Source organism: Pan troglodytes, chromosome 19 (genome assembly GCF_028858775.2).
Source record: "Pan troglodytes isolate AG18354 chromosome 19, NHGRI_mPanTro3-v2.0_pri, whole genome shotgun sequence".
Classification (NCBI taxonomy): Eukaryota; Metazoa; Chordata; class Mammalia; order Primates; family Hominidae; genus Pan; species Pan troglodytes.
Window position 1 is genome coordinate 48,983,771 of NC_072417.2, and position 15,044 is coordinate 48,998,814.

A 15,044-nucleotide genomic window follows, 5' to 3' on the forward strand; every position below is an offset into this window, starting at 1 on the left:
GCAGTGTATCAAGCAAGGGTTGATGTTTTCTACATTTTTAAGAAGGGGACTGAGTGTAGTGGCTCACCCCTGTAATCCCAGTGCTTTAAGAGGCCAGGGCAGAGGATCATTTGAGGCTAGGAATTTGAGACCAGCCTGGGCAATATAGTGAGACGCTGTCTCCAAAACAAAATTTAAAAATTAGCCGGACATGGTGGCATGCGCCTGTAGTCTCAGCTACTCAAGAAACTGAGGTGGAGTATTGCTTGAGCCCAGGAGATCAAAGGCTGCAGTGAGCTATGATTTTGCCAGTGCACTCCAGCTGGGGTGACAGAATGAGACCCTGTTTCTAAATTTAAAAAAAAACCCGAAAAACCACAACTTAAATAGAAGTGTAATTACATCGTTTATTCATGTTAAAGGGCTTGTTGTTTTTTTTTTACACGGAGTATCGCTCTGTCACGAGGCTGGAGTGCAGTGGCACAATCTCGGCTCACTGCAGCCTCCATCTCCCAGGTTCAAGCGATTCTCTTGCCTCAGCCTCCCAAGTAGCTGGGACTATAGGCACGTGCCACCACACCCGACTAACTTATTTATTTATTTATTTTTTGTATTTTTAGTAGAGATGGGGTTTCACCGTGTTAGCCAGGCTGGTCTTGATCTCCTGACCTCATGATCCGCCTGCCTCGGTCTCCCAAAGTGTTGGGATTACAGGCGTGAGCCACTGTGCCCAGCCAATTAAAGGGCTCTTTTAAAAGGTAATTATTGGCCGGGCGCGGTGGCTCATGCCTGTAATCCCAGCACTTTAGGAGGCCGAGCTGGGTGGATCATGAGGTCAGGAGATCGAGACCATCCTGGCTAATACGGTGAAACCCCATCTCTACTAAAAAAAAATACAAAAAAATTAGCCAGGTGTGGTGGCTGGCGCCTGTAGTCCCAGCTACTTGGGAGGCTAAGGCAGGAGAATGGTGTGAACCTGGGAGGTGGAGTTTGCAGTGAGCCGAGATTGCGCCACTGCACTCCAGCCTGGGTGACAGAGTGAGATTCCGTCTCAAAAAAATAATAAAAATAAAAATAAAAGGTAATTATTACGTTTTCATTATATTTTGTTAATATAATTTAATATTAATCTACCTTTGGAACATTATTTAAAATCAAAGGCAATATTTGAAAACAATAGGCAAGGCGTGGTGGTTCACACCTGTAATCCCAGCACTTCGGGAGGCTGAGGCAGGTGGATCACCTGAGGTCAGGAGTTTGAGACCAGCCTGGCCAACATGTCGAAACCCTGTCTCTACTAAAAATACAAAAATTAGCTGGGTGTGGAGGTGCATGCCTGTAATCCCAGCTACTCTGGAGGCTGAGGTAGGAGAATCGCTTGAACTTGGGAGGCAGAGGTTGCAGTGAGCCGAGATCGCACCACTGCACTCCAGCCTGGGAGACAGAGCAAGACTCCATCTCAGAAAAAAAAAAAAGAAAACAATGTTTACCTAACGTTAATGACTTTGCTTGATACAAACGTAAAAACAAAGTTCTGGGTTTAAAACAAAATGTTATGTATGTATGAATAAATGAATGACAAGGTCTCGTTGTCTTGCCCAGGCTGGAGTGCAGTGGTGCAATCTCGTCTCATTGCAGCCTCAAACTCCTGGGCTCAAGCAATCCTCCTGCCTCAGCCTCTCTGTAGCTAGGACCACAGGTGCGTGCCACCACACAAGGCTAATTTTTAATAGACATGAGGTCTTGCTGTGTTGCCCAGGCTGGTTTCAAACTCCTGGCCTCAAGCAGTCTTCCCACCTGAGCCTTCCATATTACTAGGATTACAGGTGTGAACAACCACATCTGGCCTATTTATTTTTTATTTATTTATTTATTTATTTTGAGACGGAGTCTCACTCTGTCGCCCAGGCTGGAGCGCAGTGGCACGATCTCGGCTCACTACAAGCTCCACCTCCCGGGTTCACGCCATTCTCCTGCCTCAGCCTCCCGAGTAGCTGGGACTACAGGCGCCCGCCACCACACCTGGCTAATTTTTTATATATTTTTTAGTAGAGACGGGGTTTCACCATGTTAGCCAGGATGGTCTCCATCTCCTGACCTCGTGATCCGCCCGCCTCGGCCTCCGAAAGTGCTGGGATTACAGGCGTGAGCCACAGTGCCCGGCCTATTTTTTATTTATTTTTATTTTTTTGAGACAGAGTTTTGCTCTTGTTGCCCAGGGTGGAGTGCAATGGTACAATCTCGGCTCACCGCAACCTCCGCCTCCCAGGTTCAAGCAATTCTCCTACCTCAGCCTCCTCAATAGCTGGGAATACAGGCGTGCACCACCACGCCTGGCTAATTTTGTATTTTTAAGAGAGATGGGGTTTCTCCATGTTGGTCAGGCTGGTCTCGAACTCCTGATGTCAGGTGATCCGCCCACTTCGGCCTCCCAAAGTGCTGAGATTACAAATGTGAGCCACTACGCCGGGCCCGGCCTATTTATTTTTTTTAGAGATAGGGTCTCACTGTGTTGCTCCAGCTGTAGTGCAGTGGTACAATCAAAGCTCACTGCAATCTCCAACTCCTGGGTTCAAGTGATCCTCCCACCTCAGCCTTCCAAGTAACTAGGACTATAGGTGCAAGCCACTATACTTAGCTCATTTGTAAAATTTTTTGTAGAGCTGAGATCTCACTATGTTGCCTAGCTGGTCTTGAACTCCTGGCCTCAAGCAGTTCTCCCACCTCAGCCTTCCAAATCTCTGAGATTACAGACATGAGCCACTGCATGTAGTTACTTTAAATTTTTTTTTGAGACTGAGTCTTGCTGGGATGCCCAGGCTGGAGTGCAGTGGGGCGATCTCGGCTCACTGCAACCTCCACCTCCTGGGTTCAAGAGATTCTCCTGCCTCAGCCTCCCGAGCAGCTGGGATTACAGTCACCCGCCACCACTCCCGGCTAATTTTTGTATTTTTAGTAGAGACGGGGTTTCATCATATTGGCTAGGCTGGTCTGGAACTCCTGACCTCAGGTGATCCGCCCACCTTGGCCTCCCAAAGTGCTGGGATTACAGGCGTGAGCCACCGCGCCCAGCCTAAGCTTGACTACTTTAGGGACCTCATAAAAGTTGAATCATACAGTGCTTGTCTTGTGGTGACTGGTTTGTTTCACTTAGCATAATGTTCTCAGGCTCATCCCTGTTGTATTAATAGCATGTGATAGGATTTCTTTTCTTTTTTTTTTCTTTTTCTTTTTTTTTTTTTTTTGAGACAGGGTCCAGGCTGGAGTCCAGTGGCATGATCACAGCTCACTGCAGCCTTTACCTCCTGGGCCAAAGTGAATCTTCCCTTCTCAGCCTCCCAAGTAGCTGGGACTATGGGCACACACCACAACACCTGGCTAATTTTTGAAATTTTTTGTAGAGATGGGGATATTGCTGTATTGCCCAGGCTGGTCTCGAACTCCTGGGCTCAAGCAATCCTCCTGCCTTGGCTCCTCAAAGTGCTGGGATTATAGGTGTAAGCCACCTCTCCCGGCCAAAACCCCCTCTTTTTATAGATGAGATATTTGCTCCAAGTTGCACAGCTGGTTTGGTCTCTTGACTGTAGATTCCAGAGGCATTGGTGGAACACTTGATCATGCTGGCTTCAGCATCTGCATGTTAACAAGCTCTTCTCATTACTTCTCTCCACTTTAGTTTCACTGTCCCACCCCTAAGCTTCTTTGGCCTCTGTGAAGCACAGACTTTCTGGGTCTGAGTGGATCTAAGTCTCCTGCTCTTCTCCCACAGATACTATGGCGGGACTGAGTTTATTGATGAACTGGAGACCCTCTGTCAGAAGCGAGCCCTGCAGGCCTATAAGCTGGACCCACAGTGCTGGGGGGTCAACGTCCAGCCCTACTCAGGTGATTGTCTCATCCATATGGCCTGGTGCAGCCTCTTCATGTGCATCCCCCAGGGCCGACATGCACCAAGAAGAGTCCTAAGATGGACTGCCATGGACTGCCATAGGCCGGGCCCGGTGGCTCACGCCTGTAATCCCAGCACTTTGGGAGGCGGAGGCAGGCAGACCACCTGAGGCTGGCAGTTCAAGACCAGCCTGACCAACATGGAGAAACCTGGTCTCCACTAAAAATACAAAAATTAGCTGGGTGTAGTGGCACATGCCTGTAATCCCAGCTACTCGGAGCCTGAGGCAGGAGAATTGCTTGAACCTGGGAGGCGGAGGTTGCAGGGAGCTGCCGAGATGGCGCCATTGCATTCCAGCCTGGGCAACAAGAGCGAAACTCCATCTCAAAAAAAAAAAAAACTGCCATAAATAAAAGATAAGTCACGCATCCCTCTGCATTACCCTTGGGCTCCCAGCTCTATACCCCCTCCCAGGCAGTGTCCTCTCTCTGAACTTCACCTCTCAAGGCTGGTGGTGAAGGGGCACCTCCTGGAGCTCAGGGAAGGCACGAGGCCTGTTCTCGCCACTCCTGGGTGAAGGCTTAGTGGCCAGGGTCCCGGATGCCACTTGGTACCTCAGTTAGAAATAATCATGTCTCCTCTGGTCCACTCGTTTCAGGCTCCCCTGCAAACTTCGCTGTGTACACTGCCCTGGTGGAACCCCATGGGCGCATCATGGGCCTGGACCTTCCGGATGGGGGCCACCTGACCCATGGGTTCATGACAGACAAGAAGAAAATCTCTGCCACGTCCATCTTCTTTGAATCTATGCCCTACAAGGTAAGCATGTGTTTCTCTCCTAGCTTTTATTTCCTTGGGAAACCTCTGATGCTTGGCTGTGCCTGCAGGGGTAAGTTTGGTTTATGTGTCACTACAGGAAGTCCCCACCTCGCACCGTTTTTAATTTCCTTGCAGCGGGGACTCCTCAGGCTTTCAGGACCCACTGGGGCAGCTGGGATGGAGAGACGAGGGTCTGAGCTGAGGCCACAGGGAAACCAGTGAGGGAGGCAACTACTGAGGAGAGTTCAGATGTGGCAGGGGCAGTGGCAACTGCTTGGAATAACAACCCTGGGGAATAGCAACCAGGTCACTACAGTTGGACCCCAGCAACAGCCACCACTTCTGCAGCTCTGCCCTCGCCTGGTGACATCTCTGCTCGGAGCCCCTGTGGGCCAGCAGCAGCACAAGGATGCAGTAGCTACAGGCATGGCAACGTCCCCAGCTCCAGCACCAAAACCAGCAGCCCGGCACCATCCACAGCCACAGTCCTCCATGGCCACGTTAGGGCTAGCCTCTGCCTGTGTATAGTGGCTACAGAGGAACAGACAGTGGTTTGACTTAGGGCGTTCAACTTTAGGATAGTGCAAAAGTGACATGCGTTATTAGCTGTACTTCAAGCCCCCCATACGACCATTCTGCTTTTCAGTTTCAGTACAGTATTCAGTAGATTACATGAGATAGTCAACACCGTATTATAAAATAAGCTTTGTGTTTGACTATCTTGCCCAGTGGAGGGTACCACAGTGTCCTCAGCATGTTTAAGGTAGGCCAGGCTAGGTTGTGATGTTTGGTAGGTTAGGTATATTACATGCATTTTTGACTTTATGATATTTTCAGCTTAATGATGAGCTTATTGGAATGTAACCCCATAAGTTGAGGAGCACCTGTATGGCTCAGGTGTACACCCCATTGCCATTGCCACCCCACTGCACATACCTGATAACGCAGCCAGCCCAGCAGTGGAACCAACACCATCAGAACCAGTGCCAAGTGCTGCCTCTAGGGTGTGCAGGGCCCCAGGCAAATACTTGTTTTTCATGGGACCCGTCTGTATAAACAGTTGGGTCAAAAAATGCCTGTAAGATGTGTGGGCTTATTCAGGCATGGTGATTTATCTATAAAAATGAAGGATAATGGGAAGAAGAGGTAACTTGCTCATTCTTTTAGTGTCCAGTGTTGGTGATTCTTTCTAGTGTCCAGGAACCATCTTTTCATGTTCTTTATTAATAAATGTGCCATTCCTGCTTAGTTTCATGTTTGTTACCATGAAAAAAGGTAGCACTGCATCCTTCTGCTTGGCTGGCATTGCATGGTCTTGGGTGCATGCTGTCCGTGGTTCTGTGTGTACTCAGCCTTTGTCTCAGTGCTGGTGATTGCACGTGTACTCTTTTTTGCAGTCATTTCTTTTCACAGAACACCTAGGTGTTTGCAGTCACAGATCTCCTCATTGGCCAAGGCCAGCCTTGAAGCTAGATTTTGAAACATGTCACAGTAGTAACAAAATAGTTTGTCTTGGCTGGGCTCGGTGGCTCACACCTGTAATCACAGCACTTTGGGAAGCTGAGGTGGGCAGATCACCTGAGGTCAGGAGTTCGAGACCAGCCTGGCCAACAGGTTCAAACCCTGTCTCTACTAAAAATACAAAAAATTCCTCAGGTGTGGTGGTGCACACCCGTAGTTCCAGCTACTCAGGAGGCTGAGGAGGGATAATTGCTTGAACCTGGGAGGCGGAGGTTGCAGTGAGCCAAGATTGCTCCATTGCACTCCAGAGTGGGCGACAAGAGTGAAACTCCATCTCAAAAAAAATAAATAAATAAGAAAGGCAGGGCGCAGTTGCTCACACTTGTAATCCCAGCACTTTGGGAGGCTGAGGCAGGCGGATCATGAGGTCAGGAGTTCAAGACCAGCCTGGCCAACACAGTGAAACCCCGTCTCTACTAAAAATACATGGTGGTGCACTCCTGTAATCCCAGCACTTTGGGAGGCCGAAGTGGGCGGATCATCCAAGGTCAGGAGTTCGAGACCAGCCTGGCCAACATGGTGAAACCCTTCTCTACTAAAAATACAGAAATTAACCGGACGTGGTGGCGGGCACCTGTAATCCCAGCTACTCAGGAGGCTGAGGCAGGAGAACCACTTGAACCTGGGAGGCGGAGGTTGCAGTGAGCCAAGATTGCACCAGTGCACTCCAGCCTAGGTGACAGAGCAAGACTCCATCTCCAAAAAAAAAAAGAAAGAATCTGCGTCCCACACCCAGTTCCCTCCAGCCACCCCCGTCTTTGATGTACATTGTGCAGGCTGCAGTCCTGTGGGTGCAGTGAGGGGACCCACCTCAGGATGGGCATGGAGAGGTGGGGCCTGGGACCCTGGCCAGCTTGGGCAGCAGGAGGTGCAGCTCACCTGCTGTGGGGGTGATTTGAGTCCTGCCCTTGGCGGACAGGAGGAGGAGACAGACCTTATTGGCATTCACCAGCAGCCAGAGGCAGCTCACCTCCACCCCACCGGGCTGCAGAGTTGGAGGTTAGGGGGTGTCCCAGGGCCACTGCCCTGCCCAGCCTTCACCAGACCGCCTGCCTCCACCTTCAGCCCCTGCCCCACTCCACTGCAAGAGCCCCACGCAGGGCCAGGCTAGAGCAACAGCAACATTAACCTTCTATTTTGTGTTTTTGGCCCATCCCCACTGTGACTCGAGAATTCCTCCCTGTCCCTGGTCCTAAGTGACTGCTGGGGTCTCCTTCCTTATCCTCTGTGCACTGTGGACCCCATCTGCAGTTTATTATAAATGCCTGTGAATTCTTCTAGGAGTTGTTCTCTTGTCTCATTTTCAAGATTAAAAAAAGAAAAGAAAAACCTTTGAAAAACCCATTAAATTAAAAAGGGAAAGCAGCACAGGCTTTTTTTTTTTTTTTTTTTTTTTTTTTTTTTTTTTTTTTGGTAATTGTGGCTACACAAAAAATTTTAGAATTATGTCCATTGTTTTTAAATCTTTTTTTTTTTCCTTTTTGTGGAGAACAAGGTCTCACTATGTTGCCCAGGCGGGTCTCAAACTCCTGGACTCAAGCTATCCTACTGCCTCTGTCTCCCTAAGAGCTGGAATTACAGGCGTGAGCCACCATGCCTGGTGAATTATGTCCATTTTTACTGGAGGTCAGCTGTTGATATTTCATTTCATAAAACGGTTTCTTTGCCAAATTCAGGTGACTGAGAAAGAACCACACCCCTGAAGCAAAACACAGCAAACAAAACCACAAATCATCTTTCAGCTTGACTTTCTAGATGAGGTCTTGGTTCCCGAAACCTTGTGGCAAGCTTCTGTAGTTGGGTTGGATTATAACTGCCTGTTTTTATTTGGAAAGAGTGACCACCAATCCTGAAACCTTTCACTCCAGATGTGCTGGTAGTTTCTGAGGGGGACACCAAGGTAAGAGGAAGGAAGGTTGGGTCAGGGCCTTCAGAACAGAGAGCCTCTCTGCACATCTCCTCTTCCCTGAGGCTTCTCAGATGCCAGAGCCCAGTTTTTCCTGTGGTGCGCTCTATGCTCTGCTGGTTATGTGTGCTTACCCATGACTTTTTTTTTTTTTTTTTTTTAAGACAGTATCTGGTTCTGCCTCCCAGGCTGGAGTGCAGTGGCTCTGTCTCGGCTCACTGCAACCTCTGCCTCCTGGGCTCAAGCGATCTTTCCTCTTCAGCCTCCCAAGTAGCTGGGACTAGAGGCGCATGCCACCATGCCTGGCTAATTTTTTATTTTTTGTGGAGACAGGGTTTTGCCATGTTGCCCAGGCTGGTCTTGAACTCCTGGGCTCAAGTGATCTGCCCAACTCAGCCTCCCAAAGTGCTGGTATTACAGGCATGAGCCACCGCATCTGGCTGACCCTTTTTTTTTTTTTTTTTTTTTTTGAGACAAAGTTTCCCTCTTGTCGCCCAGGCCGGTACAGTGGCACGATCTCAGCTTACTGCAACCTCTGCCTCCCGGGTTTAAGCGATTCTCCTCCCTCAGCTTCCTGAATCGCTAGGACTGCAGCTGTGTACCACCATGCCTGGCTAATTTTGTGTTTTTAGTAGAGGTGGGGTTTCACCATGTTGGCTAGGCTGGTCTCAAACTCCTGACCTCAGGTGATCTGACCCCCTCGGCCTCCCAAAGTGCTGAGATTACAGATGTGAGCCACCACGCCTGGCTGACCCATATGTTTATAGAAGTTTAATAAAATGAACTTCCTAAGAGATGTGTTGCCAGAAAAGAAAAATTATTTTAAATTTTACATCGAGATCTACAATCTGTTTGGAATTGACTTCTTTTTTTTTTTAAACAAATTATATATAATTATGGGATACACAGTGATGTTATGATTTGTATATACAGTGTGGAACTATTGAATCAAGTTAACTAACATATCCCACTCCTTAAATATTTATTATTTTTCTTCCTAACTGCAACTTTGTACCCTTTGCTCAGTATCTCTCCATTGTCTGCCACCCTCCAGTGACTGGTAACCACATTCTACCCTGCTTCTGTGAGTTTGATTGTTTTATTTATTTATTTATTTATTTAATTTTAATTTTCTTTTTTTGAGACAGAGTCTCACTTTGTCGCCCAGGCTGGAGTGCAGTGGCACCATCTTGACTCACTGCAACCTCCGCCTCTTGGGTTCAAGTGATTCTCCTGCCTCAGCCTCCCGAGTAGCTGGAATTACAGGCATACACCACCACGCCTGGCTAATTTGTGAATGTTTAGTAGAGACAGGGTTTCACCATGTTGGCCAGGCTGGTCTCAAACTCCTGTCCTCATGTGGTCCACCTGCCTCGGCCTCCCAAAGTGCTGGAACTGCAGGCATAAGCCACCGCGCCCAGCAGTTCGATTGTTTTAGATTTCACATAGAAGTAAGATCACATGGCCAGGTGCGGTGGCTCACACCTATAATCTCAGCACTTTGGGAGGTCGAGGTAGGAGGCTCACTTGAGTCCAGGAGTTCGAGACCAGCCTGGGCAACATGGTGAAACCCCATCTCTACAAAAATATAAAAATTAGCCGGGTGTGGTGGCACTGCCTGTGGTCCCAGCTATTCAGGAGGCTGAGTGGGAGAATCGCTTGAGCCCGGGAGGTAGAGGTTGCAATGAGCCGAGATGGCGCCACCGCACTCCAGCCTGGGTGACAGAGTGAGACTCTGTCTCAAAAAAGAAGTGAGGTCATGCAGTATTTGTCTTTCTGAGCCTGGCCTATTTCACTTAGCATAAGGTCCTCCAAGTTCATCGGTGTTGTTGCAAATGACAGAATTTCTTTTTTCAGACTGATTATTATTACATTGTTTATATATATATGTGTCACATTTCCTTTGTCCATTCATCTATTGATGGACATGGCTTTATTCCATAACTTGGCTATTGTGAATAGTGCTGCAGTGAACATGGGAGTGCACATGTCTCTTTGACATACTGATTTCAAGTTCTTAAGATATAGATTCACAAGTGGGATTGCTGAATATGGAATTGATTTGTGTGGGTGAGGTGGGCATCCAGATAACATTTTTGTCCAAATGGATGCCCAGTTGACCTAGTGCCATTGATTGAAAAGGTCATCCTCTCCCCACTGCACTGCAGCGTCACCACTGGCATGGATCCAATGACCTTTGTTGTGTGTGGTTCTGCTTCTGGTTAAGCCAGATGCTCTGCCCTTCCATGAATGCGTGCTGCCTTAATTACTATAATTTGTCAAGCATTTTGTGACACAAAATACACAACGCAATGATGTTTTGTGTAAAGGTTTGGTATGATTTTCCTTTTATGGTTTTTGTTATTTACATTTCATTTTCTATCTTTCTTGCTTTTATATACTTTTTGGCTTTTTTTTTTTTTTTTTTTCAGATGGAGTCTCGCTCCGTCGCCCAGGCTGGAGTGCTGGAGTGCAGTGGCACAATCTCGGCTCACTGCAAGCTCCACCTCCTGGGTTCACGCCATTCTCCTGCCTCAGCCTCCCAAGTAGCTGGGACTACAGGCGCCCGCCACCATGTCTGGCTAATTTTTTGTATTTTTAGTAGAGACGGGGTTTCACCATGTTAGCCAGGATGGTCTCGATCTCCTGACCTCATGATCTGCCCGTCTCAGTGTCCCAAAGTGCTGGGATTACAGGTGTGAGCCACCGCGCCCAGCCCCTACTTTTTGTTTTTCAATGTTGTATCCAGTGACCTTGCTAAATTTGCTTATTCTAACAGTTGGCCCCTAGCATCTTGATTTTCTAGGTATATTGTGTTGTCTGTGTGTAATGTCAGTTTTTAAATTTCTTCTTTCCTAATCTTTATGCCTTTTGTTTCTTTTTCTTGCCTCATTATACTTGGAATAGAAGTAGTATTAGCAGGCAGTTTGGTCTTGTTCCTGAAGGTAACCGTTTTGGTTTCCATTGTTTGGTCCCGTCACATTTGTTTCATTCTGCAGGTGCTTTTTGGTTCCTTCTCAGCGGGTAGTGCCCCAGCAGCAGGGCTCACTACAACCCTGGGACTCCTCAGGGACTCCTGGGTCTGTGAGCCATACTTGGTTGAGCAGGCTGAACACACCAGTATCCGTCCTGTCTCACCCTCAAGTCCTCATCTAGGACATCATTCCTCTTGTCATGGTGGGTGGAGCGAGTTCAAGTGGGAGGACAGGAGGCAGGTGTGGTTGGAGGAAGCAGCCTGAACCTGCCTCCCTGACATTCCACAGGTGAACCCAGATACTGGCTACATCAACTATGACCAGCTGGAGGAGAACGCACGCCTCTTCCACCCGAAGCTGATCATCGCAGGTGATGCGCGGGGTGGAAAGTCACCTTGTTCACCAGTACCCTGGTGCCTCTTACAGAATGAGGATGGAAAGATGTTCGCACCCTGTTGAGCCCACTGCTAGTTTCTTCCCTGGATAACTGAGTTTCTGGGGTCTACATATATTAGTTTCTTTCAGGATACAGATGTGTGTTTGCTGCTTTTTGTGCTATGTAGATTAAGATGTGAGACTGTTCTCAGAGAAGCATCTAGAAATGTCAGGCCCTGACTGCGCTGGCAATAGTAGTTGGGGCCATCTCAACCACCAAGACGTTGAAGAGTTAGAGTGGTTGCCTTTAGCACAGAGGTGCTTTTTGAGGGCATTCTCCATTTTTGCTCTGAGACTTTAAGGGAAGAAATCTCTGGGCTTTCAGATCTGCACATCTAGAGGCCACTGTGAAGCCAACTCAGCTGGCCGGTGGACATCTCTGATGCAGCTGTGTCACCTTTCCTGTCTCAGGAACCAGCTGCTACTCCCGAAACCTGGAATATGCCCGGCTACGGAAGATTGCAGATGAGAACGGGGCGTATCTCATGGCGGACATGGCTCACATCAGCGGGCTGGTGGCGGCTGGCGTGGTGCCCTCCCCATTTGAACACTGCCATGTGGTGACCACCACCACTCACAAGACCCTGCGAGGCTGCCGAGCTGGCATGATCTTCTACAGGAAAGGTGAGCTCCCGAATGTTGGGTACAGACGGGTACCATGGTTTACATTTCTCCTGTGGGGGTTCAGATTCAGTTGAGGGAGCTGGGAAAAACTCTGACCTGGGATCCTTGGAAAATATTAAGATCCCAGTCCCTTAAAGAGCTGCTTAGGAAGGAGCAGTGACAGGCTTTACAGAAAGGATTCCCAGCCAGGTGAGGTGGCTCGCACCTGTAATCCCAGCACTTTGGGAGGCCGAAGCGGGCAGATCACGAAGTCAGGAGATCAAGACCATCCTGGCTAACACGGTGAAACCCCGTCTCTACTAAAAACACGAAAAATTAGCCGAGTGTGGTGGTGGGCACCTGTAGTCCCAGCTACTCAGGAGGCGAAGGCAGGAGAATGGCGTGAGCCTGGGAGGCAGAGCTTGCAGTGAGCTGAGATTGTGCCACTGTACTCCAGCCTGGGCGACAGAGCAAGATGCCATCTCAAAAAAAAAAAAAAAAAGAAAGAAAGGAATCCCCAGAAGGAGACTGTCAGCCACAGCTCCTGCTTCACTTTTGTGCATCCAGGTCCTAGGAACATAGGAGGGGGATCAGCAACCACTATGTGTTAGGATGGTGCCAGTCGCTGAACTCGAGAGGCAGGTGTTTGAATGAAAGGAGGGTGCATGGCTGGCTGGGGGCCACTGGGAGGCCTCACAAGGCTGCATTATTCTGATGAACTTACAGTGGTCCATCATGTTTCTCAAAGAGAAAGACTCATAGTAGTCAAACTAGAAGACATGGATGTATAAACATTAATATCATTTTAGTGAAGGTTTTTCTTTCCATTACCTTATAACCTACCCCTAGGCACTCCCCTTATTTTCGAATTCCCATACCTGGGAAAGCCTGTTAGTGGTCAGGTCATCATTTAGCCTGTGGTGAGACCTGATGCGCCAACTTTGCATCAGCAGAGACACCAGCCCTCTGGTGACTACATTACTCTTTTTTTTTTTTTTTTCAGTATTTATTGATCATTCTTGGGTGTTTCTCATGGAGGGGGATTTGGCAGGGTCATAGGACAATAGTGGAGGGAAGGTCAGCAGATAAACAAGTGAACAAGGGTCTCTGGTTTTCCTAGGCAGAGGACCCTGCGGCTTTCCGCAGTGTTTGTGTCCCTGGGTACTTGAGATTAGGGAGTGGTGATGACTCAATGAGCATGCTGCCTTCAAGCATCTGTTTAACAAAGCACATCTTGCACCGCCCTTAATCCATTTAACCCTGAGTGGACACAGCACATGTTTCAGAGAGCACGGGGTTGGGGCTAAGGTTATAGATTAACAGCATCCCAAGGCAGAAGAATTTTTCTTAGTACAGAACAAAATGGAATCTCCTATGTCTACTTCTTTCTACACAGACACAGCAACAATCTGATTTCTCTATCTTTTCCCCACATTTCCCCCTTTTCTATTCGACAAAACCGCCATCGTCATCATGGCCTGTTCTCAATGAGCTGTTGGGTACACCTCCCAGACAGGGTGGCGGCCGGGCAGAGGGGCTCCTCACTTCCCAGAAGGGGCGGCCGGGCAGAGGGGCTCCTCACTTCCCAGAAGAGGCGGCCGGGCAGAGGTGCCCCCCCACCTCCTGGAAGGGGTGGCGGCCAGGCGGGGGCTGCCCCCCACCTCCCTCCCGGACGGGGCGGCTGGCTGGGCAGGGGCTGCCCCCAACCTGCCGGACGGGGCGGCTGCCGGGCGGAGACGCTTCTCACTTCCCAGACGGGGCGACTGCCAGGCGGAGGGGCTCCTCACTTCTCAGACGGGGCAGCCGGGCAGAGACGCTCCTCACATCCCAGACGGGGCGGCAGGGCAGAGGCGCTCCCCACATCTCAGATGATGGGCGGCTGGGCAGAGACGCTCCTCACTTCCTAGACGGGATGGCGGCCGGGAAGAGGCGCTCCTCACTTCCCAGACTGGGCAGCCGGGCAGAGGGGCTCCTCACATCCCAGACGATGGGCGGCCAGGCAGAGATGCTCCTCACTTCCCAGACGGGGTGGCGGCTGGGCAGAGGCTGCAATCTCGGCACTTTGGGAGGCCAAGGCAGGCGGCTGGGAGGTGGAGGTTGTAGCGAGCCAAGATCACGCCACTGCACTCCAGCCTGGGCAACATTGAGCACTGAGTGAACGAGACTCCGTCTGCAATCCCGGCACCTCGGGAGGCCGAGGCTGGCAGATCACTCGCGGTTAGGAGCTGGAGACCAGCCCGGCCAACACAGCAAAACCCCGTCTCCACCAAAAAAATACGAAAACCAGTCAGGCGTGGCGGCACGTGCCTGCAATCCCAGGCACTCGGCAGGCTGAGGCAGGAGAATCAGGCAGGGAGGTTGCAGTGAGTCGAGATGGCGGCAGTACAGTCCAGCCTCGGCTCGGCATCAGAGGGAGACCGTGGAGAGACAGGGAGAGGGAGACCGTGGGGAGAGGGAGGGGGAGGGTGAGGGAGAGGGAGAGGGAGAGGGCTGTTCGGCTACATTACTCTTACCCGAGGCAGGGTCTTCTTGCCCAGCCCCTGGCTGAGACTAGACACAGCCACATGCCCCCTCAGCTTCTCAGCACCCCGTTGCCTCTCTGCTCCTCCAAGGACCGTTTTTAGCTGTGCTGATGTTTCTGAGGCAGGTAGCCATTCCCACCCGCCCAGGAGACATTTGGTTTTTTCCCCCACTGTGTGTTGATGTGATTCATTTCACCCAGTGCTGAGGGACTCCGGAGCCAGCCTATCAGAGCAAGTACTAGCTCTGCCGCACACCCGCTGTATGACTTTAGGGCTAGCTGTGCAGCCTCTCTGTTCCTCATTTCCTCACCTCTAGAGTGGGGACTATAATAATAGTACCTGTCCCTTTGGACTGCTGTTTTGAGGATTAAATGAATTTATGTAAAGTGGTTAGA

General features: G+C 49.7%; 1 protein-coding gene across 5 annotated transcripts in view; it reads left to right on the forward strand.

Annotated features, from left to right (window-relative positions):
- Positions 1–15,044, forward strand: part of SHMT1 (serine hydroxymethyltransferase 1) — a 34,753-nt gene that overhangs the window by 10,481 nt on the left and 9,228 nt on the right. For all 5 annotated transcript variants that reach the window (XM_054669777.2, XM_063798013.1, XM_054669778.2 and 2 more), the window contains 4 exon segments: positions 3,749–3,864; positions 4,527–4,687; positions 11,378–11,459; positions 11,936–12,148. In XM_054669777.2, the coding sequence (XP_054525752.1) occupies positions 3,749–3,864; positions 4,527–4,687; positions 11,378–11,459; positions 11,936–12,148 (572 nt within the window).